The following is a 24,524-nucleotide window of genomic DNA, read 5'->3' on the forward strand; positions in this document are numbered from 1 at the left end:
TACACATTGCAAGTGAAAATGTTTTGAAAACCAGAGAGTTTTGTCTCCTTAAAACCATGAAGCACACTGACAAGGGTTGCTGAAACATTTTGCTTTGCACCCCCTCAGAGCAAGTATCCTTAACCGTCTGGAAAACATTCAGAGGCTTTAGCCGTGTATGTGTACAGGGAGCGGTTGCACAAGGCTGCATGAAAACAAACAGGAACATTTGAAACGTATTGATTGCTAACCGGTAAACCAAGCGAGAGGGTTAAACTTCAAATCAGCAAGTGATTGTCGCTTAAAACTGTGACAACGTGTCGGATGTTTTATCCTTTTTAACAGTGAGAAATTAATCACAATCTCCAGCAAACCGACGCTTCCGGGTTTGAGATCTGCCTCTCTGACAACGTTGCTACGGTTTCATTGTCAATGGCAACACGTTTAACATTCCGATGGGCGACATTACCTGTTTTTGTGTGACCACAACCTAATTTGAGGGTGTACTACCAAGACATGGGAGTTCCGAAAACTTAAATGACAAAAGTCTTTTCAAAACCCGTCACCGAGGCCTTTGTGTGCTGTAGGAACTTCTTTGGGGTTATTTTCTTCTAAGTTTTTCCGCATACTTCAGTGATTCTGAGTCTTTAGTCTCCATGTAGTTGGAACACAATGCGAAGCATGGATGGTGATTGGACAACAACAGGGGTCATGCTGGTTAAACCCCCATTAGCCTACAAAGCAGAATATGGTGGCGTAATGGGATAAACTGGGCATGGTGGTTTAAATCTCATCGGGTAGAATACACCATTACATTTGAAAAACACAAGTGTTCCTAAGCTCGGTTGTCTACAGGGTGGGACAGACTTAACTAGCAACACCTCCATTGGATAGGTCTACCTAGATAGAAATGATTGAATTGTATTGTTGTTCTCACTAGCCAATCCCAGAGTTATTTACTTGTATCCTAAACCATCTATTACAAGAATAGGCTGACATCTAGGCTCTGGCTTGGGTATATCCACACACACACACACACTCCTCTGGCTGGACATACCAGATAGAAATAGATGAGAACAACTTTATTGTCTACAGACTCAACCACACAATGGCCACTTGAAACGTCCCTCCATGTCTACGGGGGCCTGCCAGGGGCTGCTCCCCCAGGCCTGTTGCTCTTTGTCAGGCCACAGCAACAGTTTGGAGCCCATGGCTGTGTAAAATGATCCTCCATGGAGCCCCCTCCACTGTTTCTCTTCCTCATCCCCCTCTCCCTCCCGCGGCCCGTCCTCCGTCCCTCCCTCCCTCTCAGGCTACGCACCAGCTGCTCTCCCCATGGACTCACCCCTCTACACCCCTCCTCCAGTCCGACCTCCAACCACTCCTCTCTCTTTCGCCGGCTCACTCGTTTTTTTCCGCTCTGAGTATGGAACCGTAGATGGGGCCTCAGGAACTTCTCTTCCACCGGGGATAATTAGAGGGTTAGTCAGTGTGGGGTTTTACTGGGCTCTTATCTGGTGTGTGTGTGTGTGTGTGTGTGTGTGTGTGATGCAGTTAACTCTGCTGAGCCGAGTGCTTCTACAGCAGTTTGTTGTCGTGGACATTAGACGCGCCTTCGTGGAGGTTTTCTGGGAGGGTTATTTACTTGAGCGGTGTGTAGTAGGACGTTAGAAGCCTGAGTGTGTCTGCAGGAGGGAGGACGGCTGAGCTAAGGCCTTCTACAGCAGTTTGTTGTCAACCTCAAACATGCAGGAGGGAGGACGGCTGAGCTAAGGCCTTCTACAGCAGTTTGTTGTCAACCTCAAACATGCCTCATGGTGGTTCTCTGGATGTTTGGGCTATTTATTTACAGAACTTGAGCTGGATATTGTTTGTAGTGTGTCTCATATTTATCTGGCTCCATATGTTTTGTATATGTATATGTTATGTAACCTGGGCCTCTTTACAGTGCCTGAGTGGCTTGTTGATGTTGTGATGTCATATGTTGGATATTGGGAATTTTTTCCATAGCGGTCTTGTTCAATGTGAATGCACACTATGATGGTGGAGTTACTGTACAAAGCAGAAGTAAATATAGAAATGTTGTGGTTTTGTGTTTTTCAGCTAGTCAGGCAGGCAAATATGATTAAAATGGCCCCACAAATGCAGTCAACCATTGTGATCCTTGTTAAGAGAGAGAGAGAGAGAGAGAGTGGTGTATGAGTGTGTGTGCGCGTCATCACAGCCCAGTCCCCTGTGTCTGGGTGTGTGTTCTGTAACACGTGTGTGTGTGTGTGTGTGTGTGTATGTGTGTGTGTGTGCATGTATAAATAGGTTGAGACTTGCGGGAGTTATTAGGGCCTCTCGTTAAACAATGCCCTCATTTGAATCTGCAGCAGATCTGGTTACGCTGATAACATTTAAAGAGAGGCCACTGGCTCTCTAAACGAGGTGGGGGGAGGTGGGGGGGTCCTGTGTCAGCTCTGTGTCTCAATGGGGAAAATATGCAAACCGCAAACAACCGAAAGATGAGCAAAACAAGGTGAAATTGTTTCCTCTAAACGCTGATAGTCAAGAGTTCTGGAAGTCACATGCCAAGTGACTCATTCATTCACACACACACACACACACACACACGACAAGTGCCATGACTCTTCACTATTGAATGTGTATCCACCTGTCTCTGAGATGGGCGGGGCTGCGTAGCCAGTTGGACGGACAAGTGCAGGCGAGCGTGAAGGAAGTAGACAGGTGTATCGTGTGTGTTACCTGGAGCTGTGCTGCCATAGCAACAGCTGTGGAGGCGATGAGGTCATAGTCTCACACACACACGCACACTGCTACCTGGCTCATTTACAGTGAGGTAATGGTCCCTGTCGGGAGGTCTTCCCTGTTCGGAGTCAATGGGGCAGTAAGCGGTTAAGCCGGGATGTGAAACTATGTACACAGACTAAAACACTGGAGATGGGTGGAGTGACATGGGCAAGCAAAGAACACTGAGGGTAAAGCTGGAAGCATCACTTCCCGTAGTAATGTTGTAAGGTATTTAATTATTTTACCACACAGAAGAAAAGCTAAAGTTCATAGGAACTACTAACTTAGTGGCGGTGCATTTTGCCTTTTTAAATCTGATCCATCCGTCCTTTAACTCTAACCTGAACCTCAATCTTTCCAACATGATTTGATAGAATCCCCAATCCACCCTCCCATAATTTCTGATTAGTAGGGACATTACACACACACACACACACACACACACAACATGTCTCCCTCCTGCTTTCATGCACACATCCTCTAATGGATTTTACTCATATTTTAAACGTGTGTGATTTTTATTTGATTCTACAGCCGTCCTTATGCTAATGTGTCTGAATAAGCTAGTAAACAAACCGCAGCCAAGGGAAGGACTGCCAAGAGAGTCTGAGGCAGAGAAGCGAGGTTCCTGCTGTGCAATCAGGTGTCAGTAACACTGGGCTGGAACAAAAGCCTGCACATCCTGTCTAGCGCCCCCCTCCCCCTCCCCCATGGACCAGAGTTGAACACCCCTGCCTGATCTAGAAGGGCACATACACACACACACACACAGAGAGAGATGTGTTTTTTTTCTGTTCTCATTCCGTGGGTAAGCATCATTCCCTCATTCCAACGACATGTTTGTGTGTAGCAGGATGGAACCACATCACAACAACTGTCAGCCCAGGATCTGCGTCTCTCTGCGTGTGTTGACTTGTCTCTGTCCCGGTAGCAGAGAGAGCCAAAGACCTGCTGAACGTGTCGACACCTTCCACGGCCACACCTGAGCCTAGCTGAACTGGCGTGGTTCCGCTTGAGTCACCACCACACACAGCAATTACTGTATCTTCATATCACATCAATTAAATTGTGGTTGTTGTTGTTGTTGTTTTTTTTATTATTATTCAGGACGCCCTTTAGCAGACGCTCAAACTGTTTCTCTCCTGTCTCCCTCTTCGTCTCACATGCACACACACACTCTCACGCTCTCTTGCTGTTGTCGTCCGTCCGTCCCCACACGCACGCGCACACACACACACACACACACACACACACAGACAGACACACATCCTTGGATCTTTGTTCTCTGGCACAGTTCTCAGTCAGCTGTTAGTCACAGCTGAACGGCACCATGTTGCAGCCACTCTACTGGAAACGTCACTCACTCTCTCGGATCCTCTGTCCGCTCTGCCTCCCTCTCTGCCTCCATGCCCTGCCCTCTGGACCCTCCAGGGTAGTGTCCCTCTGCCTCCCTCTCTGCTCCATGCCCTGCCCTGCCCTCTGGACCCTCCAGGGTAGTGTCCCTCTGCCAGGGAGATCCACCTGGTCCGCCCTGGCAACACTTGGCCTGGTCATCCCTCCGCTAACACGCCTCGTAACAGGATTCAATGACTCACACACTTACTCCACACACACACACACACACACATGCATGCGCTTACTGCAAACACACACACACACACACACTCTTGTAGAGCAGGCTCATGCTTCCTATGGGACATATATACACACAAATACCAACACACACTCACATAGGACTAAATCTATCATATACACACATACATGGTAGTCCACCCCATACACAGTAGCAGGAGGGAGCTCTTCCACATAATATAATTTCAAGAGATCTTGGAGGGACACACACACAGAGCTCCCTCAGAGGGTGTGCCTGGGCGACAATGAGGGCATTCATGTCCGTTCGCAGCGCCCCAGCCAAAGACCCAAGGCAAATGTGTCTCTCACTCTGCTGAACTGGGCAGCGAACCCTCGGCAACCCCCCCCCCCCCCCTCCTCTTCATCCCCCCCTCTCTCTGGTTTTCAGACAGTTGTGCGCTTATCCCGTGTGTGTGTGTGTGTGTGTGTGTGTGTGTATTGCGTAACCTGCAGTTGTGATGATTTATGATCACATGTTGAACAGATGACTCTGGGTGTAGGGCTCTAGAGTTGTGTGTGTGTGTGTGTGCGTGTGTAGTGGTGTGGTTTGTTGTACCATAATGAGGCTGTTCACCAGCATCCAGCAGTGAACTTTCCTCCACCCAGAAACACATGCTGAATTATGTCTAATTCCCTCTTTCCCCTTCTCTCTCTCTCTTTCTTTCTCTCTCTCTCTCTCTCTCTCTCTCTCTCTCTTTCTCTCTCTCTCTCTCTCTTACTCTCCCTCTTACCTCTGTGCCTGTGTCCTTTGCCAAAGTAAAGCCCTCTCTGTCCCACTCCCTCTGTTCCTCTCTCCACCTCTCTCTCCCTGTAGGTTGGTTGTGTCAGGGTGTAGGGTTACTGCTCTAAAGCCTCTGTGTACCACTCCCCATCCCTCCCTCCCTCCCTCCCTCACACATGCAGTGACAACTACAGGAGGGGAGGAGAGGAGGATTATGTTAAAGTTCAAAAGTCCAACTTCGCCTTTCTCTTTGTCCCTGTGTTGCTCTTTGTTTCTCCTTTTTTTTTAATATATATATCTCTCTTCATCTCAACCGTTTTCTTCTTCTGTTACCGGCTTCTATGTTTCAGGGGATTTCCAGAAAAACATTTACCAGTATCACTCACTCCTTTCTTTCTCTTTCTCTCTTGTCTTCCTCCCTCCCTCCCTCCCTCCCTCCCTCTGTGTCTTTGGCAGTTTGCAAGGTCTGGCTGGCTGCCGCTCACATGCTCTTTTATCCATCACTGCCTCTGGCTCAGTGTCTCTATCCAGTCTCTCTTTCTCTCCTCTCTCTCTTTCTCCATCTCCCTCCCCCCCTCCCTCCCCCCCTCCTTTCCTCTGCTTGGAGCTTCTCCTGGCTTTTCACACAGCGGGCCTCGTGGGGAAGGGTGGTGTCCAACTCTGCTTTTCACACAGCGGGCCTCGTGGGGAAGGGTGGTGTCCAACTCTGCTTTTCTCCTCTTCTCAGCTGTCTCTCATCCCTCACTCAGCTTGTGTAGTAGAAGGAAGGAAGGAAGGAAGGAAGGAAGGAAGGGAGAGAGAAAGAGAGCGAGGTAGAAAATGGAAGCGCACCGTATCGCTCAGGAGAGAGCTGGAAAATGTCAAATGTCCGCAAAGCAGGGGGGGGCTCCCTTTACATGCGGAAGGCACCATACAGTGGACGTGTAATATTGTCGACTGTACAAGCTAGTCAAGACCAGGGGGAGTCTCACACAGAATAATATGAGGCTGTAGTGGGGTGGTGGTGGGGGGGGGTGGAGTGAACGCTCGCCCGCCCACCCGCCCGCCAACAGGCACAGGTCCCACTGCTGTCATGACACAGGCATCCCAGGAATCCCTCCAGATGTTTCTGACGGTGAGTCATGGATCTAGGAAGGAAACTCACACTCTCACACACACACACACCTCCTCTTCCCTTTCTGTTCTCTTTGTACTGTGTGGAGACCCTAATCACAGATCTAGGATCAGCTCACCCCACTCCTATTCTAACCCTCACCATCAGGGGATAGGAACCCAGACTGAACATCTGAGACCTCACTTCTAACGGCTTTGCTGTAATGAATCACTGCCCAGACTCGCCTGCCTTGCATGCGTGCAGTGTAGGCTCTAGCTCCGAGCTTGTCTTAGCAATTACAAGCACAGTTAAACATCTCCTCAAGCCCCAGTCCTTCCCCACACGCACACACACACACACACACACACACACCCTCTACTGCTCAGTATGTCAGCTCTGGTTTATTCATAACTTGTGAATACCCCCCCCCCCCCCCACCCACCCGCCACATGACTTACACACCCTCACCTCTGGTATCTATATGCACACATACCATCTCCCTGATCTTCCTCTATTGAGCCCACTGACTTAGTTCAGCGAGCAAAGATGTCATGTTCTTGGTTAAGCTGGCTGGGGTCGTCATTCTCAGTGTTGGAGCGACCATCTATTCAGCTGTTCTGATTGTATTGATTATGATGATGGGCTGTATTGGTTGTAGGTGGTTCTATAATGGGTTGTCGACTTTTGTGAAGATGCGGTTGTTGTGTGATGAGGATGAGTGTTGGTTGTAGGCATCAGTGAAGCCGTGGTTGTGTTGACGACGACGATGATGATGTTTGGTTTGTTTAGTTGTAGTGCAGTGGAGGCTGGTGGAGGTAGAAGTCGGAGGACGGGCTCATTGTGATGCATGGAACGGAATGAGTGTTTGAGATACCATTCCTCATTTCGTTCCATGCATTATAAGGAGCCCGTCCTCCGATTTCTAGCTCCACCAGCCTCCACTGTTGTTGTCTGTATGGATGGACTCCCCTCAGTCTGCCGATATGACCCAGACTCAGATGGAAAACACATGCTATTTATAGACACACCAATAAAACGTCATAGACAGACAGGCCTCCCTGACATCACACTGTTCACACGTGTGTGTGTGTGTGTGTGTGTGTGTGTGTGTGTGTGTGTGTGTTAGAGACGGGCACGGTGATTAGAATATCCGAATGGACGTTGGTATTCGATTAGGCTGTTTGTGAGTATTTGGGATTTTTTATTAAAGATATTTTTGCATCATCATTTCATGAAAAACAGTTATGAATTTATTAGTATGAATTATGTCTAATGGTTATTTGTCGACTGAACGCTTAGGGTCACGTTTGACTCATTTACATAATTGGGGTGTAAAAGCAGCAGCGCTGGCTGTGTCACTGCTGCACTGGTTTACTGAGTGCACACACACACACACACACACACACCACAATCAATCACACACACCACAATCAATCACACACACACACACAAATAATCACACACAAACAAACACACATTTGTCCTCTGCAGGTGTCTACCAGTGGGACCACAACACCAGTGCAGACCCTCCTCGTGAATCGTGAACATGGCAAAACCTGTCCTGGACCTGCACGTAGTTGGCACTTCGAACTGTGTATGAAAATGCTACATGTTCAGTTATTTAATGCAATGTAAGACTTACAAAACGCCCTAACAGAAATTCACTGGCTACCTAATGTCAAACACGTGCATTTTGAACAAGTCCCGCCCTCGGGTTACATTACCGACCTTAGCCTTTGGGCTGATTGACAGGTGTCTGGCCCACTCACTGACTCAGCATGGGAGAGAGACAGGGATTGACAGGCTGGTGCTGTGAGGGACCTCCCCCTGCTGACAAGGGAGTCTCACTGCTGGTGTGAGTGACAGAGTGTGTGTGTGTGTGTGTGTGTGTGTGTGTGTGTGTGTGTGTGTGTGTGTGTGTGTGTGTGTGTGTGTGTGTGTGTGTGTGTGTGTGTGTGTGCCCTGTTGCTGTTGTCTCTGCTCCACTCTGGGGAAAGGACAAGTAGGGAACACACTCAGCCCATGCTGTTCTAGAATTGTTTTCCCCATCTGTCCATCTCTCTCTCTTTCTTTCTTTCTCTCCCCCCCCCTCTCTCTCTGTTTACATTCCATTCCCACCTGGGAATGTTTGTCCTTCCCTCCGTTCTCCCCTCTCCGTCCTCCCCCTGTTTACTTGTCTACGCTGTCTTCTCACACCCCTCCCTCCCTCCCTCCCTCTCCCTCCGCCTTCCCCCTCTGTTCTTGTCTGGCCCTTGTCTTCTCACACCCCTCCCTAATGTCTCTCCATGGGTCTCTGTGGGTGAGTGTTGCTGATGGATAGTGCTTGAGGAGTGATGGATGGGACGACATGCAAGATAGCTAGATGGGTACTTTATTTATTTATTTATTTTTAAATATGTTTTTTGGGCATTTTTGCTTCATTGAGACGGGAGAGAGAGAGGAGGGATGACATGCAAGATAGGTCGAGGGTCGGAATCGGACCAGGAACCTTTGCGATTACGTGGTAAGCGCATTAGTGTGTTACGCCACTAAGTGCCCCCATAGATGGGTACTTTATTGATCCCAGAAGGGAAATTAAGGCATTACAGCAGCTCACATCACCACCAACAACAACAACAACAACAAAATAAATTGACAATAGAATAATAAAATAAAATAGACACATTGAAACATTATATACAGTAAGAACAGTCCAGTGTGATTTAACATCCCCCAGCCGGAGGAGGAGTTGTACAGTCTTATTGTGGCAGGGAGAAACTATCTCCTATAGCGCTCCTTAGTGCAACGTGGTTGTATTAGTCTGTTGCTAAAGGAGCTTCTCTGCTCTGCCACAGTGTCGTGTAGGGGATGGGAGGGATTGTCCACCGAGGACAGAACCACTTTCCTAATAAGCTTGTTCAGCCTCTTGGTATCACCTTCCTTGATACTGCCCTCCCCCAGCTTACCACCGCGTACAGCACTGCGCTGGCCACCACTGACTGGTAGAACATGTTCAGCAGAGTCCTGCACACGCCAAAGGACCTGAGCCTCCTCAGGAGATAAAGCCGGCTCTGGCCCCTCTTGTACAGGACATCTGTGTTACCAGTCCAGTCCAGTATATTGTCCAGGTGCACCCTCAGGTACTTGTAGCTCTGGACCACCTCCACGTCCTCTCCCTGGATGGAAACAGGAGACAGGGGGACCCTAGTCCTCCTAAAGTCCACCACCATCTCCTTTGTCTTGCCGATGTTCAGTAGCAGGTGGTTCTGCTCACACCACTCAACAAAACTGTCCACCAGTCCTCTGTACTTGGTCTCCTGGCCTCCACTGACGCATCCCACAACAGCAGAATCGTCCGAGAACTTCTGCAGATGGTAAGTATCTGTTGTGCCTGAAGTCCAAGGTATAGAGAGTGAAGAGGAAGGGAGCTAGAACTGTCACCTGGGGGGCCGCCAGCGCTGCTCACCACCCAGTCCGAAACACATCCCTGCAGCCGTACAAACTGTGGCCTGTTGGTCAGGTTCTAAACTAGTACAGTATTGCATTCTGTAAGCCTGTGTGTGTGTGTGTGTGTGTTCGACCCATGGTTTGCATAACGGAACAACAAGCCTCTGACGTGCTGAACTTGCCTGGGTGGGGGAGGGAGGGAGGGGGAGAGAGAGGATCAGTGGCGGCTCATCACTCAGTCACATTAGGCACAGCCTTGATTATTATTTGCTTTCAAAATATATTTTATATCTCTCATAAGAACAAAACAACAATAATTCACTCTGTGTCTAATAATTCACTCTGAGGCGTACTATCTACAAGCGTAGTCTTGGCAGGTGGGGATGAGTTGAGCAAAGTTTTAAACGGTATTTCATACAAGCACAGTGCGCAAATGTGTTTAAAAGTAAGCCTTCCTTCTTCTAGAATTGTGATGGCCAATGGCCCCTGGTCCTAGCATAGATTTTTACTTATGATGACTGATGTATCGACAATTCACTTACTTTAGACAAATGTACTTGTTGTAAGTCACTTTGGATAAAAGCCGTCTGCTAAATGTCAAAAATGCAAATGTGATGTGTTTACTAAGACAAGGGGCGGGGCTGACTTTACCCACGCGTGGGCTTTCTATTGCTTTTAACAAGATTACTATGACAACGAATGTTTGTTTTTTTTGTCAGCGTGCGGAATCACTTAACAGTCAATCATGCGCACATTGCTGACAATAGACCCATGAATGATGGTAGCGGACAACATTGAGAGAGAGGCAATCCCAAGTTTGAAGGATGTCCCTTTATCCAGGAGATCTGAAGATTTGAAACATGTAACATGTCTCTACCCTAGTTCAGCAGATCAGAGGCTTGTTGTTTTGTTATGCAAACCATGGGTCAGGCACACACACACACACAACCTCCGCCGTGGTCATGATGCCCCCGCCCCGCTTCCTCTCTCTCTGCCTCCTTCCTTCTCCTCCCTCAGTTTTCTCCCTGGCTCTAAAAAGTCTGCCCCCCCCTTCCCTCGCCCTCCCTCCCTAGCTCTGTGAAAGCCATCCTCCCTCCCTCCCTCCCTCCTCTCTGAAAGCCTTCCTCCCCGACAGTGCTGCTTTATCTCACAGCCGGCTCAAATCTACAGCCAACTTCCCGCTTCAAAAGGAAACTACTCAGTACACCTCTCCAAAAAACTTGGCAACCCATTTTACCAATTAAAAAAAAAGGAAGGTAGGAGCCTCTGCTGAAAAGGATAAGGAGGACGGAGAGAGAGGACTGGAAAGATAGGAGGAGGAAGGAGAGACTGCTAGTGACATTTTTCCCCTCCCTCTTCTTCCCCCCGTTCCCCCCGGTAGGATAGAGACATTGTGGCCTGTCTGTCTCTCTCTCTCTCTCTCTCTCTCTCTGCCTGCCTCTCTCTCTCTGCCTGTCTCTCTCTCTCTCTCTCTGCCTGCCTCTCTCTCTCTCTCTCTCTCTCTCTGCCTGCCTCTCTCTCTCTCTCTCTCTCTCTCTGCCTGTCTCTCTCCCTCCCTCTCCCCTCAGTCTCTGAGTCATCATGGCCACAGTGGAGGCTAGCATGTGGGAGAGCCGGGGAGAGCGTGGTCACTGGTCATCTTGACATGGAGATAGCAGTCAAAGGGCAATACCCTCAGACAGACAGACAGACAGACAGACAGACAGACAATGTCTACCCTCTTTCTCACGTCGGTGGGAGTGTCTGTTTTTGGTTGTTTCATTGGCTGTATCTGTATTTGTCTGTCTGACCCTCTTTTGTGTGTGTGTGTGTGTGTGTGTGAGTGTGTGTGTGAGTCATCATTCCTTGCAGGCAGCTATTTACTTCTCTCATTGTCTGCTATTCATTCCTCATACCCCCCCTGGCACCCTCATATTAGTCTCTCTGCGTTTTTCAATTGCTTTCTTTTCCCTCTCCTCTCCCTCTCCCCTCTCCCCTCCTCTCCTCTCTTCTCCCTTCCTCTCCCTTCCTCTCCTCTCCTCTCCCTTCCTCTCCCCTCCTCTCCTCTCCTCTCCCCTCTCCTCTCCTCTCTTCTCCCTTCCTCTCCTCTCCTCTCTTTGTCCTGCCTCCATCGGCCATGTCACAGTTTTCAGCTGTGCCGCTGCGTCATCTGCCTTTCTCTTCCCTCTCTTCCTGTCCCTCGCTTACGCTGCTTCTCTTTCTTTGTGTTGGCTTTCCACTCCCCCCCCCCCCCCCCATCTCTCTTCTTTTTCACTCTCGTTTGCCCCCTCTCTTCCTATCTCTTCCACTCTCGTTTGCCTTCTCTGGCTCTCTCTTTCACTCTTGTTTTCTCTCTCTCTCTCTCTCTCTCTCTCACCACTCTTCCTACAGCCTTTTTTCTGTCTACCCTTCTCTCTCTCCTCTCTACAGTTTTCCTCTCCCTCTTTCTCTCCACACACGTCCTGCAGCCTCCTCGTCTCTCTCTTTACTGCAGGCCTGGAGAGAAACACATATGGGCAGTAAAGCTGCAGGTGTGCGCTCTCTCTCTCTCTCTCTCCCTCTCTCCCTCTCTCTCTCTCTCACTCTCTCATCTCTCTCCCTCTCTCTCTCTCTCCCTCTCTCACTCTCATCCCTCTCTCTCTCTCCCTCTCTCTCTCTCTCCCTCTCTCTCTCACTCTCATCTCTCTCCCTCTCTCTCTCTCTCCCTCTCTCACTCTCATCCCTCTCTCCCTCGCCCTGGGGGTGATGTGCTCTTTCTTCATGTTTCCTCCCCCTCCCTCCCACTGTCTCTCTCTTCCCTCCCTCTCACCATCTCCTCCCCTGTGTGTCCGGATTTTTCCTTCCTTATCCAGCTGATGATGTCATGCCCTGGAGCTTTTCTCTGGAAGTAGTAACAGAAAATGACCGTACTGTTGTATGTGCCTCTTTTCCTTCCTGTTTTCTTCACTCAGACACGCCATGAACCCACCGAGTTTTCTCTCTTTCTGTCTCTCTCTCTTTCTGTCTCTCTCTCTTTCTGTCTCTCTCTCTCTGTCTCTCAGTCTGTCTCTCTGTCTGTCTCTGTGTGTACGTTGAAACCGGTTATTACTGTGTGGGCGTGTGCTTGCGTGTGTGTGTTCAGCACATCGGGTCCCATGCTGTCCTGGATAGGAGGGAGTGTGTGTGTTTATACACTGTGTCTGCCAGGAAGTGGGAGTCGAGAGAGAAAGAAACAGTGTGTTTACATCACGAGGGGCCCCTGTGTTTCTCTCTCACACACACACACACACACACACACACACACACACACACACACACACACACACACGGGGCCCCTTTCCACTTTATACAGTAAGAGTCACCAAGAAGCAAAACACACACACACACACACACACACACACACAGTCTTTTCAGAGAAACCCTTTGTTCTTAAATACAACGTGTATACTCTACTTGGAAGTGCTCTTAGGACACACACACTTTGTTAGTGTCTCTGCTCTGGCTGCTGAATAAAGTTTTGTTTTCAAGGTAGGGTCAGGGTGTCAGGTGGCGAACTCTGAAGTATCCCTACCAAGATGGCCGACCCTGGTGCTCTGTGACATCAGAATGGAATCCCAAAGGGAAGGGTCGATGCTTCGCAGCGGTGTCTGTGTTGTGTAACAGCAACGGCCCTCCTGACAGATGAACTGTATCCCACATCCATGAGATGAAGTAGGAGTAAACAGATCACACCCTCTACAATAACACGGCCCTTTTAACGGGGTGTGACGAATGTCCACACACACACACACACCCTCTCTCTCTCTAGAGACCTGCTATATATAATGCAGCAAGTGTGTGCGTGCGTGCGTGCGTGTGTGTGCGCGCACTATACTCTGTATTCTCTGTCCATGCATAGGCACGCAGTCTCTCTGGCGAGCGTGTCGATAGTATCTCTGTCTAAATCGTTATCTGGGGGCAGGAAACTCTTGTGGACAGATTATCATGGGGGTGCGTGACATTCTAATACACTCTGCTCATCCCCCCCCCCCCCCCCCCCCCCCTCCCCCCTGGCTCCTCTCCCTGCCCAGATAGTCTTATTGAATTAGCCTCTGCTAACATTGGGGGGGTCTTCACTAGTCCAGGATCACGGCTAGCTGGTGTTACTGCAGGGCTGTGTATGCTGCAGTATAAAACACAAGCAGACCACCACGGAGGCCACACTTCAGCCAGAGAGCCAGCCTGTATGAAGCCCTCTACTGTGTGGTACAACACGGTCGTAGTGAAACAGTCTACACCCACTAGCTGCTACAGTCAGCAGTCTGAACCGGGCTAACAGTGCAGTGCACCCACCCTGCAGAGCCGGAGTTCAGGGCTTCACTCGCCTCCACGCTTCATCACAGAGACGGCTAACTTTGTCATCTTTAATTCAGGCCGTGGCGGGTAGAAATCCTCTCTTCCTCCCTCTCTCTCTCTCTGCCTCTCACTCTCTGCCTCTCTCTCTGCCTCTCTCTCTCTCTGCCTCTCTCTCTCTCTCTCTACCTCTCTCTCTCTCTGCCTCCCATTTATTCCCTCCCTCCCTCAGTCTGGGCCTGGGGGGTAGCCCCCCTAATAAGGTGCCCCTAGGGTCCTAAAGCTCGTCAGTCAGAGAGCAATAACTGCTAAGGTTAGCCTCCCCCATCCATATCAGCTGGAGGTTGCGCTAGCTAGCGGTTGCCCTCTCCTTCCCTTTTTCCTGTAATGTGAGCTGACAGCCAGGGCCAGGATGCTCTCTTGCTGCTCAGCTCGGCTGCCTACATCCTCCCTCCCTCCCTCCCCCTCTCCCTCCCTACCTCCCTCTCCCCCCCCCCCCCCCCCCCATCACATTAGTGGTTAGCTTTTAACAGCCGAGGCACTCACTGCACATTATGAGCTCATATGAGGTCAAAGGTTAGGAAGCCATTTCCATTTCTCCCTCCAATCCTTATTTTCTGGCTCTGTTCCAATACTTTTGAGGCACATCCTTCCTTCCCTACCGACCTACCTTTTTTCGGTCGTCACTGATCCGACAACATTGGATAAGTGAAAGCACGGGTTTCCACCACAGCTTTGACCGGAGCGTTGCAGTCTTGCCAAGTGATTTCGTCCTACTTCTAGGAAGTGAGGAAGGAATGGTGCAAGTGTTGGAACGCGGCCCATCTTTCTCTCTCTCTCTCTCTCTCTCTCTCCCCCTGACGCCAGATCTGCAGAGGAAACAGGAAAGGCCTGAGCTGGTGTTGGGACGGATTTCCTGTCAGGGAGGCCCTCCTCTCCTCTCCTCTCCTCTCTCCTCTCCTACTCTCTCTTTCTTTATCTCTGGTTCTCACTCTCCCGTGTATGTAGCTTTGGTGTGGCTCCAGCTAGTGAGCGGTTAGCCAGGTTTCTCTGCGGTTGTTCGCTACTTGAAAGAGGGGGGGGGACCATGTGTTGGCATGGCGACGGGTTGCTTGAGGACGAGGACAGCTCAGAGGTGATGTGTTGTTGTTGTTTTTGTTTGTTTATTGTTTGTTGGAGCTTGTTTCCTGGGGACGAGGCTGTGAATCAGTCGCTCTCTGCTGCTGGTTCCCTGATTTGTTGTGGCACCACCTGGGCCAGTCATTCTCCATGTGGATGTTTTTGTTGTTGTTGTTGTTGTTGCTGTTGTTCTGCTTGTTGTGACACGCTGGTGGTGTGTCTGTTGGCGCAATCAGACTCTGATCGGCGACTTTGCTCTTTTGAATGACAAGTTGTGGACTGTGGAGTTGTTATTTCGCAACTTCATATTGTACGTAGCCATCGTTCTTGGAGTTTAGCCAACCCTAAATAGCCAGTTTGAAAGTGCCGTAAACATTATGCTAATGATTTCTATCTCTCTCTCTCTCTCCTCTCCTCTCCCACCCCACACCCCTCCCCCTCCTCCTCCTCCTTCCTTATCTTTTCCTTTACCCCCATTTGTCTCGCACTCCCATCTCCTTCCTTCCTTCTCATTCCCTTTTACTCCTTTTCCTCTCTACCCCCCCCCCGCCCTCCCTCCCTTCTCCCCCTGTTTCTCTCTCAGAGTGACCCCGGTGGGCTGTCTGTGCTGGAGCAGCTGGGTCTGGACCAGAGCTCGGACTTCTCTGACAGCAGCGTGCAGCAGCGCCTGGACGAGCAGAGGGAGAAGATCCGCCGGGAGATCAGGAAGGAGCTGAAGATCAAGGAGGGGGCCGATAACCTCCGCCGGGCCACCACCGACAAGAGGAACGTTCAACAGGTGTGTGTGTGTGTCTGTGTGTATCTGCTGTGTCTGTGTCTGTGTGTGCCCGTGCGTATAAAGTGCTCCATACTGTTTCGTAGCTCTGTAGGTTCCTCTAATTCCGCTTTCCCCGCCGATCTCATCCGCGGTTGTTCCGTAACCAGGTGGACAGTCAGCTGCGCAGCTCCAACCGTAAGCTGGAGGACCTGCACGCTCAGCTGCAGGAGCTGGACGCACACATCATGGAGAAGGGAGGGGACGAGAGCAAAGGTACGGAGGAGGGGAGGTGAAGGGATGCTACGGGATGGTTAGTAGCATTTGAGCCTACAGTTCTAGTTAGTGAGTTAGTCAGTGAGTTAGTGAGTTAGTTAGTCAGTTAGTGAGTTAGTCAGTGAGTTAGTCAGTTAGTGAGTTAGTGAGTTAGTCAGTGAGTGAGTTAGTGAGTCAGTGAGTTAGTTAGTTAGTTTGAGCTGATGAGCGCCCGCGGCGTGGTGGGTTTGCGTGCTGTGTTCACGCGGGCCAAGGCCAACTCTGTACAAAACGAATGAGAAACTTAACCGTACTGGATTGAGGGGATGAAGGCAGAGAGGAGAACGAATTAAAAAGCTGGAAAAGATTAATTGGATGATCAAAACACGGTACAGACTGGAAGATGTAGAAAATGTGGGGGAAGCTATTCTGAAAATGTTGCTAAGCCACAAGATATTCCTCACTGGAATTAGCTAGGCTAAAGTTGGGATTTAAAAGGAGTGTTCTATTTAGTTATTAATGATGATGTCGTCCATGTTATTGTTATTATTCCAGTGCACCTTATTGTCGTCATTCCAGTGTTTTCACTCACATGGCCGTGACCTTTGACCTTGTAGATGATGTGCCCCAGTCCCCGGGGGCGGACAGCCGCTCATCGGCCCACCATGACCGCATCGCCGCCCTGGAGAGACAGCTCAACATCGAGCTCAAGGTCAAACAGGGCGCCGAGAACATGATCCCCATCTACGCCAACGGGTCCACGAAGGTACCACCTGGATACACACACGCACACACACACACACGCACACACTCACACTCGCACGCACACACAGTCACACACTCGCACGTACACGCACACACACACACACTCTCTCACACACTCACACACTTTCTCTGTCTGTCGATCATAAAGTACACACTCGCACGCACACACAGTCACACACTCGCACGTACACACACGCACTCACACACACATTGCAGGGATCAAATTCAGGTGATTGAGAGACACCCTATGCTGACTGGACTGATCATATTTGGTTGCCTGGACTTCCTGTCATGTGACCTAAGCCTCTTGCTGTCCTCTCAGGATAAGAAGATGCTGCAGACGGCCACTCAGATGCTGCAGGACAGCAAGACCAAGATCGACATCATCCGCATGCAGATCCGCAGGAACGTGCAGGCCACCGAACACACCGACGACACACAGGGTAGGGCTGACACACGGCTGGCTGGCTGGCTGGCTGGCTGGCTGGCTGGCTGCGTCACTCAGACACGCCATGAACCCACCAAGTTTTCTCTCTGTCTGTCTCTCTCTCGCTCTCTCTCTACCTCTCTTTCTCTCTGTCTCTCTCTCTCTCTCTACCTCATTAATTCTCCCTCCCTAGTGTATCCAGGTCCAGACTGAACACAAGGACTAACCACAAACAGATCAATACTCACACTCGTTGACAGCCTGTCTCCTTCTCTCTCTCCCCTAAAGCTGTTGGCTCAGCAGAAACTAACAGGGTAGCTTTGAGTGGCAGCTGTGTGTAAGGATAATGACAGGGCAAGGATACACACACACACACACTCTCACTGTCTCACACACACACACACACACACACACACACCTTTCTCTAAAGTTCTCTGAGGCAGCAGGCCAAGCAATCAATACAAGCCCAGTTGGCAGGACAGGTGAATGGGTCTTTATGAGCCTTTAATGTCAGTGCTAATGGAGTCAGCTCGGAAAAGAGAGGGACGGGTGGAGGTCAGAAGAGGTAAAAAGGGCTAGGGAGGAGGAGAAGGAGGAGGAGAAGGAGGAGAAGGAGGACCGGAGAGTAATGCAGAGGGATTTTAAGGATACTGTATTCCCTGTGGACGGACGGTCTTTCTCTTCTTATTTTCCACTCGTCTTCGACCTGAGGGAATCTGGCTATTTAGATGGATTTGTCGATAAGGCTTTGACGATTACTGTTATATGTTTATAGCTTATTGTTTTCATAAGATGTGAAATGAAGAGAGTGAGTGGATATATGCAGAGAGAGGGGCAGGGGGACGTCACCTGAAGTAACCTCACTGTGACTTGTTAATGTTGTTTTTCAAATAGCCTCTCTCATCCGCTTGGCTGACGCCCTCCACTTCTGTTTACACACGGACCCACACCACACTGTTACCTAAAGGCAAAAACACACACTGTGTATAGTGTACACATACATACATACATACATACATACATACATACATACATACATACATACATACACACACACACACATACACACACACACTCGCACTCCCCAGCCGCACACGCATGCACACACACACACACACACTCCCCAGACACCACACCCCTGTCTATGGTCAGTTTGAAGGGTCCCTGGCACTAGGCTTCAGACCATATTAGGAAATAAAACCATTCAACCTCATACACTCACACCCTACCTCTCCTTCTCCCTCTCATTCCCTTTCCTAAAGACAGGCTCTCCAGGCACCACACACACTCCCTCTCTCTCCCTCTATCTCTCGCTCCCCCCCCCCCCCTTTCTTTTTCTCTCTCTCTCTCTCACACACACACACACACACACACACACAACCACTTACTGTACATGTGAAGGTTAAAGAGGAGAACCTGTCCAGCACTCTAATCTAATCTAACGTCTTTCTCAGATATTGGATTTAAAAAAGAAATAAAATATGATTAATAATTAAGAATACATGACGCTTTGTGTACCCTCCTGCATCTTAACATTATAATGGCCTGAAGATTGCCTATTCAGTGCCCTCTCTCCCCCCTCCTCGCCCCCCAGGTAACCAGGACCTGTGTGGGGTGGAGCTGCGTATCGAGGAGCTGAGGCACCATTACAGGGTGGAGCACGCCGTGGCCGAGGGGGCCAAGAACGTCCTCCGACTGCTGGGGGCCGGCAAGGTCCAAGACAAGAAGGCCCTGTCAGAGGTCAGACCATACACACACACACACACACACACCACATATCACACACACACACACACACTCATTAACACACTGCACACACTCACACACAAGGTCTAACCCCCTCTCGTCTCATCTCCCTGCCCCCCCCCCCCCCCCTCTCCAGGCCCAGTGTCGTCTGAGCGAGGCCTCCCAGCGCCTCGACCTCCTCCGTGACTCTCTGGACCAGCGATTGGCTGAGCTGCCGGAGGACCACCCCAAGGCCTGCGTCATCAAGGAAGAGCTGGTCCTGGCCTCCTCCCCGGCCTTCAGCTCCCGCCACGGCGCCCCCTACCTGCACAACCAGTACAGCACCCTTAGCAAACCCTCCCCACTCACTGGTGAGAGAGACTGGGAAACGGTGTTAAAACGGTGTCTTTCAGCCCTTGTCCTCGAGAGCATCACGATTCTTCAGCTCTCATTTTAGCTCAGCATTGAAACTAAACGTTCACTCCCCCCCCCCTCACCTTTTCCCCCTCATCCCGTCATCTCCTCCCCCTCCTCTCTCATTCCCCTTCCCTCTCCCATGTCCTCTTCACCCTCCACCTCCAGGTACCCTGCAGGTGCAGCTGCTGGGCTGTGTGGGGGTGTTGGAGGTGGTCCCTGGGCGCAGTAAAGGCACGGCGGTGCTGCTGCCCTGCTACAGCCCCGGGGAGGGCCGCTCCTTCACCCTGAGGGGCAACAAGGGTCTGTACGGACGCAGCGGGAGCGTCAGTGGCAAGACCCCCAGCAAGACAGACGAGCTCTCCTGTGAGTGTGTGCGCGTGTGTGTGTTTACATGACACATGCTGTGCGTGTGTGTAAGTGTGTGTTTACATGTGTGTGCGTGCCTCTTGTGTTGAGCATTGATGATATGGCTACGGCTTCAATGCTGTATTTGAACTGGATGATGTTCAAGGTGTGACTGACTGACTGACTTTATTTGACACACTTTGAAATACACATGCAGACTATCCATAACCACTAACCACATGCAACAGTGCAAGATAACGTGTGTGTGTGTGTGTGTGTGTGTGTGTGCAGCGGAAGTGAGTGCCGTGCTGAAGACAGATAACTCAGTGGTTGGTCAGACGGCGTGGAAAACGGTGGGAGAGCAGGCCTGGGACCAGACCTTCACTGTAGAGCTGGAGAGGGTAATTGTTCATACACACACTGAATGCACAATATATCAATTGAATTGAATGCCCCCACACAGACCATGAAACATACCAATATCGATTGAAATAACTTGAATGCTTACACACACACACACACACACACACGCTTTCATACAAGCACAGTAACGCCAAAAACTCTCACATACATATGTAAACTCTCCTACCCACACACCTCTCTGAGTCAGAGCCTTTGACAGAGTGTGTGTGTGTGTGTGTGTGTGTGTGTGTGTGTGTGTGTGTGTGTGTGTGTGTGTGTGTGTGTGTGTGTGTGTGTGTGTGTGTGTTTCAGACAAGGGAGATGGAGATAGCTGTGTACTGGAGGGACTACCGGTCCCTGTGTGCCCTGAAGTACCTGAAGCTGGAGGACTTCCTTGACAACCAGAAACACAGAGTACAACTGGAGCTGGAGCCCCAGGGACTACTGCTGGCCGAGGTACACACACACACACACACACACACAGAAAGCCTTTCTGATTTCATAACATTAGTTAAATGAATTTGTCATGAAGAATAAACTACGGTTCCTCTCCCCCCTGGACCTAGTTTAAATGTGCTGTGTGAATGGTGTTCCCCAGGTGACGTTCTTTAACCCCGTCATTGAGAGAGCCCCCCGTCTCCAGAGGCAGAAGAAGGTCTTCTCCAAACAGCAAGGTGAGAGGGGGAGAAAGAGAGAGAATAGATGAGGGAAGAGAGAGGTGCTTGAGTATTGGAGAGGGGGTTCTTGGCCATTTAGAATGCTCTGATTCACTCCTCACTCTTTCCCCCTTCGGAAATGCTCATGGCTTCTTCGTTGATCATGTAGCTAGAACAGATGTCGTGCTGGTTTGCGTTGCGATGCAGAGGTTTCAACGTAGACCACAGCACCCCCTTGTGGTCACTGATATCATGGCCTCTTCTTAAGTGGATGGTTGGTGTGGTTTGTGTCCGTTTATTGCAAGATTTCAGCGCGTGTGTGTGTTTGCAGGCAAGGCTTTCCTTCGAGCTCGTCAGATGAACGTTGACATCGGGACCTGGGTGAGACTTCTACGGAACGCCATCCCCACTGTCAACAACACGGGCACCTACAGCCCCAACGCACACTCCCTCTCCCTCAACTCTGGGTAATACACACACACTGAACACACACACACTGAACACACACACACACTGAACACACTCCATCAGAAGAACCATTCAACCATTCATTTCTTTACCACAAAGCAAAATGCACCTCCAATCCATCCCTTAAAATCTGTTCCTATTGCTTCCCAAATCCATAAAGCATGTTTTACGCTCCCTACCCTGTGTCTTAAGTACCCTTTTGTGTGTGTGTGTGTGTGTGCGCGCGTGTGTGTGTGTGTGCGCGTGCGTGCGTTGGGGTGTTCCAGGGAGATCTCAGTGGAGAAGCTGAGCCTGGATAGCGATTCCCCGCTTAGGGATTACAAGAGAGACACGGACACAAACACTCCGGTGAGAGAGAGAGAGAGAGACACTGAGAGAAAGATGGAAACGTACATCACTATTTAAATGTTGGGACGATAAAATGGAGAGAAGGAAAGAAATAAAGAGAGGAGTCTGCTAGCAGAGAGACTTGACCAAGTTGATTGACTTTTTTTCCATTTACCTCTCAATCCAATTTTTCTCACACTTATTCACTACCTCCTTCTCTCTCTCTCTCTCTCACTCACTCACTCACTCGCTCCCTGGCTTTGCTTCCTCTCCCTCCATCTCTCTTCCTCCCCCGTTCTCCCTTTCTCAGGAGCGGTTGCCAGTCATCGAGCCCTTCTCTCCCCCAGACCTCACCCCTGAACGTCTTGTCCGAACCTCCTCTCTGAACAGGTGCACACACACACACACACACACACAAACACACACACACACCAACTCTAATGTCATCTCTCAAAGCGTGTTAGAGCAGGTGAACAACATCTTGATTCCGAAGCGGTCTTTCTGCTTTACGCGACACAACCTCAGGGCACGCTGCATATTTCCTCCAGGTACAGTATGTGATATTGTCCCTGGGCTCATTGTGTGAACGCGTCTGCTCTCTCCACAGTAAACAGAGGAAGACGCCCCTCTGCCTGCAGGACTTCAGGCTGATCGCTGTGCTGGGCAGGGGACACTTTGGAAAGGTCAGCCTTTCGTCGTGTCATACGTCTTCTACGCCGCTGACCTTTCGCTCTCATTTGTTCTTACGCACAGAGAATCATTCTTCAAGGCTTCCTTTGGTGACTGTCTGAGCCCCGGCTGAGCTGTTCCACTGGTGTTGTTGGTCTTTCCTCACGTGTGTGTGTGTGTGTGTGTGTCTCTCTCAGGTGCTGCTGTCAGAGTACAAGAAGACGGGCAGCATGTACGCCATCAAGGCTCTGAAGAAAGGAGACATCGTAGCAAGGGACGAGGTGGAGAGGTGTGTGTGTGTATTGTGTATCTGTGTCTGGCTGTTTTTTTACATGGCTGTTTGGACCGGGCTGCAACACGACCAGCGTAGCAGCTGAAAACACACCTCCTCTCCTCCTCCTCCCTGCCACACTACTGGCGCTCAACCATGAACCCTTTTAAACACTGACCTACTGTGTCTCCTCTCCCCTCCCCTCGTCCCCCTTCTTCCTCCCCCCCCCACCCCCTCTCACCTCCCTCCAGTCTGATGTGTGAGAAGAGGATCTTTGAGACGGTGAACGTGTCCCACCACCCGTTCCTGGTCAACCTGTTTGCGTGTTTCCAGACGCCTGAACACGTGTGTTTTGTCATGGAGTACACGGCCGGGGGAGACCTGATGATGCACATACACACTGACGTCTTCACTGAGCCACGGGCTGTGTATGTAGTGTGTGTGTGTGTGTGTAGTGTGTGTGTGTGTGTGTGTGTGTGCATATATTATTTGTGTGCATGTATGTACTGTTTGTTTGTGTATGATGTGTCTTTTGACCCATGTGTCTCCTGTCTATAGGTTCTATTCAGCCTGTGTGGTTCTGGGGCTGCAGTTTCTCCACGACCATAAGATTGTGTACAGGTGAGTGACGTATTCCATCAAGGGAGGCTGGTGGAGGTAGAAATCGGAGGATGGGCTCATTGTGATGCACGGAATGGAATGAGGAATGGCATCAAACGCGACAATGAAGCCCGTCCTCTGATTTTTGCCTCCACTGTGTTTCATCCATAGCCAATCCGCTGCCTTTAATAACACAAACTCTCTACACAAACCAACTGTACCGTAATGTCTGAAGTATCTGCACCATTCACATTCCACTACATGTCATATACAAATAATAATAATCATCTTTATAATCCATTCTAATATTGTCTACTCTCTCCCTCCTCCAGAGACCTTAAACTAGACAACCTGCTGCTGGATATCGATGGATACGTCAAGATTGCCGACTTCGGACTATGTAAAGAAGGTATGTGTAGGGGGCCCATCTGTGTGTCTTCTTATTTCTTCTTCTGGACAATGTTTACGTTAAAATATCACTAAATACAGACAAAACAAGACACCTACATCTTCAACTGATTTTCAGTTCAATTCAACATGCTTTATTCATCCCCAAAGGGGGCAGGCAATTGTGCAGGCAAGGAGTGTGATCTCATACAATACCAATGTGTTGATCGTTCTCCCATAGGGATGGGTTTTGGGGACCGGACCAGTACGTTCTGTGGTACCCCAGAGTTCCTGGCCCCCGAGGTTCTAACCGACACCTCCTACACCAGAGCAGTCGACTGGTGGGGCCTGGGGGTCCTCATCTACGAGATGCTGGTGGGAGAGGTGAGACGCGGAACACTCACTCTCTCACACACACACACACACACACACTCAATGGAGCAGGGAACAGTCAACATATACAGTACTTTATTTCACACACACAACAGATGATTTATGTATGGTGCGGTCTGATATACCGTATGTAGGCTGAGGTAAATCATTCTATCTGCCTGTTCATTCTGTCTGTTCTCTCTCTCTCTAGTCGCCCTTCCCTGGTGACGATGAGGAAGAGGTGTTTGACAGCATCGTGAATGACGAGGTCCGCTACCCACGATTCCTCTCCACTGAGGCCATTGGCGTCATGAGGAGGGTAAGACACACACTCTCACACACACACACACACACACACCCTCACACACACTCACACTCTCACACACACACACTCACACACACTCTCTCACACACACACACACTCTCTCACACACACACACACACAGAGGTCCCTCAGTTGTTTGTCAGTTATCAGATTTGTTCCTTGACTGTGTTTCATGAACAGCTGTTGAGGAGGAACCCAGAGAGAAGACTGGGCTCTGGTGAGAAAGATGCAGAGGAAGTGAAGAAGCAGCCTTTCTTCAGGGTGAGAGAGAAAGCCATGATTTTTTTTTTATAATTCTAATTTATC

General features: G+C 49.9%; 1 protein-coding gene across 1 annotated transcript in view; it reads left to right on the plus strand.

The window, feature by feature from the left end:
* The window catches only part of pkn1a (protein kinase N1a), a 30,321-nt gene that overhangs the window by 4,997 nt on the left and 800 nt on the right, over positions 1-24,524 (plus strand). Inside the window, exons 2-22 of the mRNA XM_083693687.1 lie at positions 15,637-15,831; positions 15,978-16,083; positions 16,680-16,828; positions 17,150-17,270; positions 18,849-18,994; positions 19,137-19,350; positions 19,562-19,759; positions 20,033-20,142; positions 20,456-20,599; positions 20,742-20,817; positions 21,131-21,266; positions 21,534-21,615; positions 21,905-21,984; positions 22,202-22,277; positions 22,461-22,552; positions 22,786-22,962; positions 23,093-23,155; positions 23,467-23,543; positions 23,763-23,905; positions 24,105-24,212; positions 24,399-24,479. Coding sequence (XP_083549813.1) covers positions 15,637-15,831; positions 15,978-16,083; positions 16,680-16,828; positions 17,150-17,270; positions 18,849-18,994; positions 19,137-19,350; positions 19,562-19,759; positions 20,033-20,142; positions 20,456-20,599; positions 20,742-20,817; positions 21,131-21,266; positions 21,534-21,615; positions 21,905-21,984; positions 22,202-22,277; positions 22,461-22,552; positions 22,786-22,962; positions 23,093-23,155; positions 23,467-23,543; positions 23,763-23,905; positions 24,105-24,212; positions 24,399-24,479 — 2,574 coding nt within the window. The remainder of the gene's footprint in view (positions 1-15,636; positions 15,832-15,977; positions 16,084-16,679; positions 16,829-17,149; positions 17,271-18,848; positions 18,995-19,136; positions 19,351-19,561; positions 19,760-20,032; positions 20,143-20,455; positions 20,600-20,741; positions 20,818-21,130; positions 21,267-21,533; positions 21,616-21,904; positions 21,985-22,201; positions 22,278-22,460; positions 22,553-22,785; positions 22,963-23,092; positions 23,156-23,466; positions 23,544-23,762; positions 23,906-24,104; positions 24,213-24,398; positions 24,480-24,524) is intronic.

Source organism: Argentina silus (genome assembly GCF_951799395.1).
Source record: "Argentina silus genome assembly, chromosome: 22".
Lineage (NCBI taxonomy): Eukaryota > Metazoa > Chordata > Actinopteri > Argentiniformes > Argentinidae > Argentina > Argentina silus.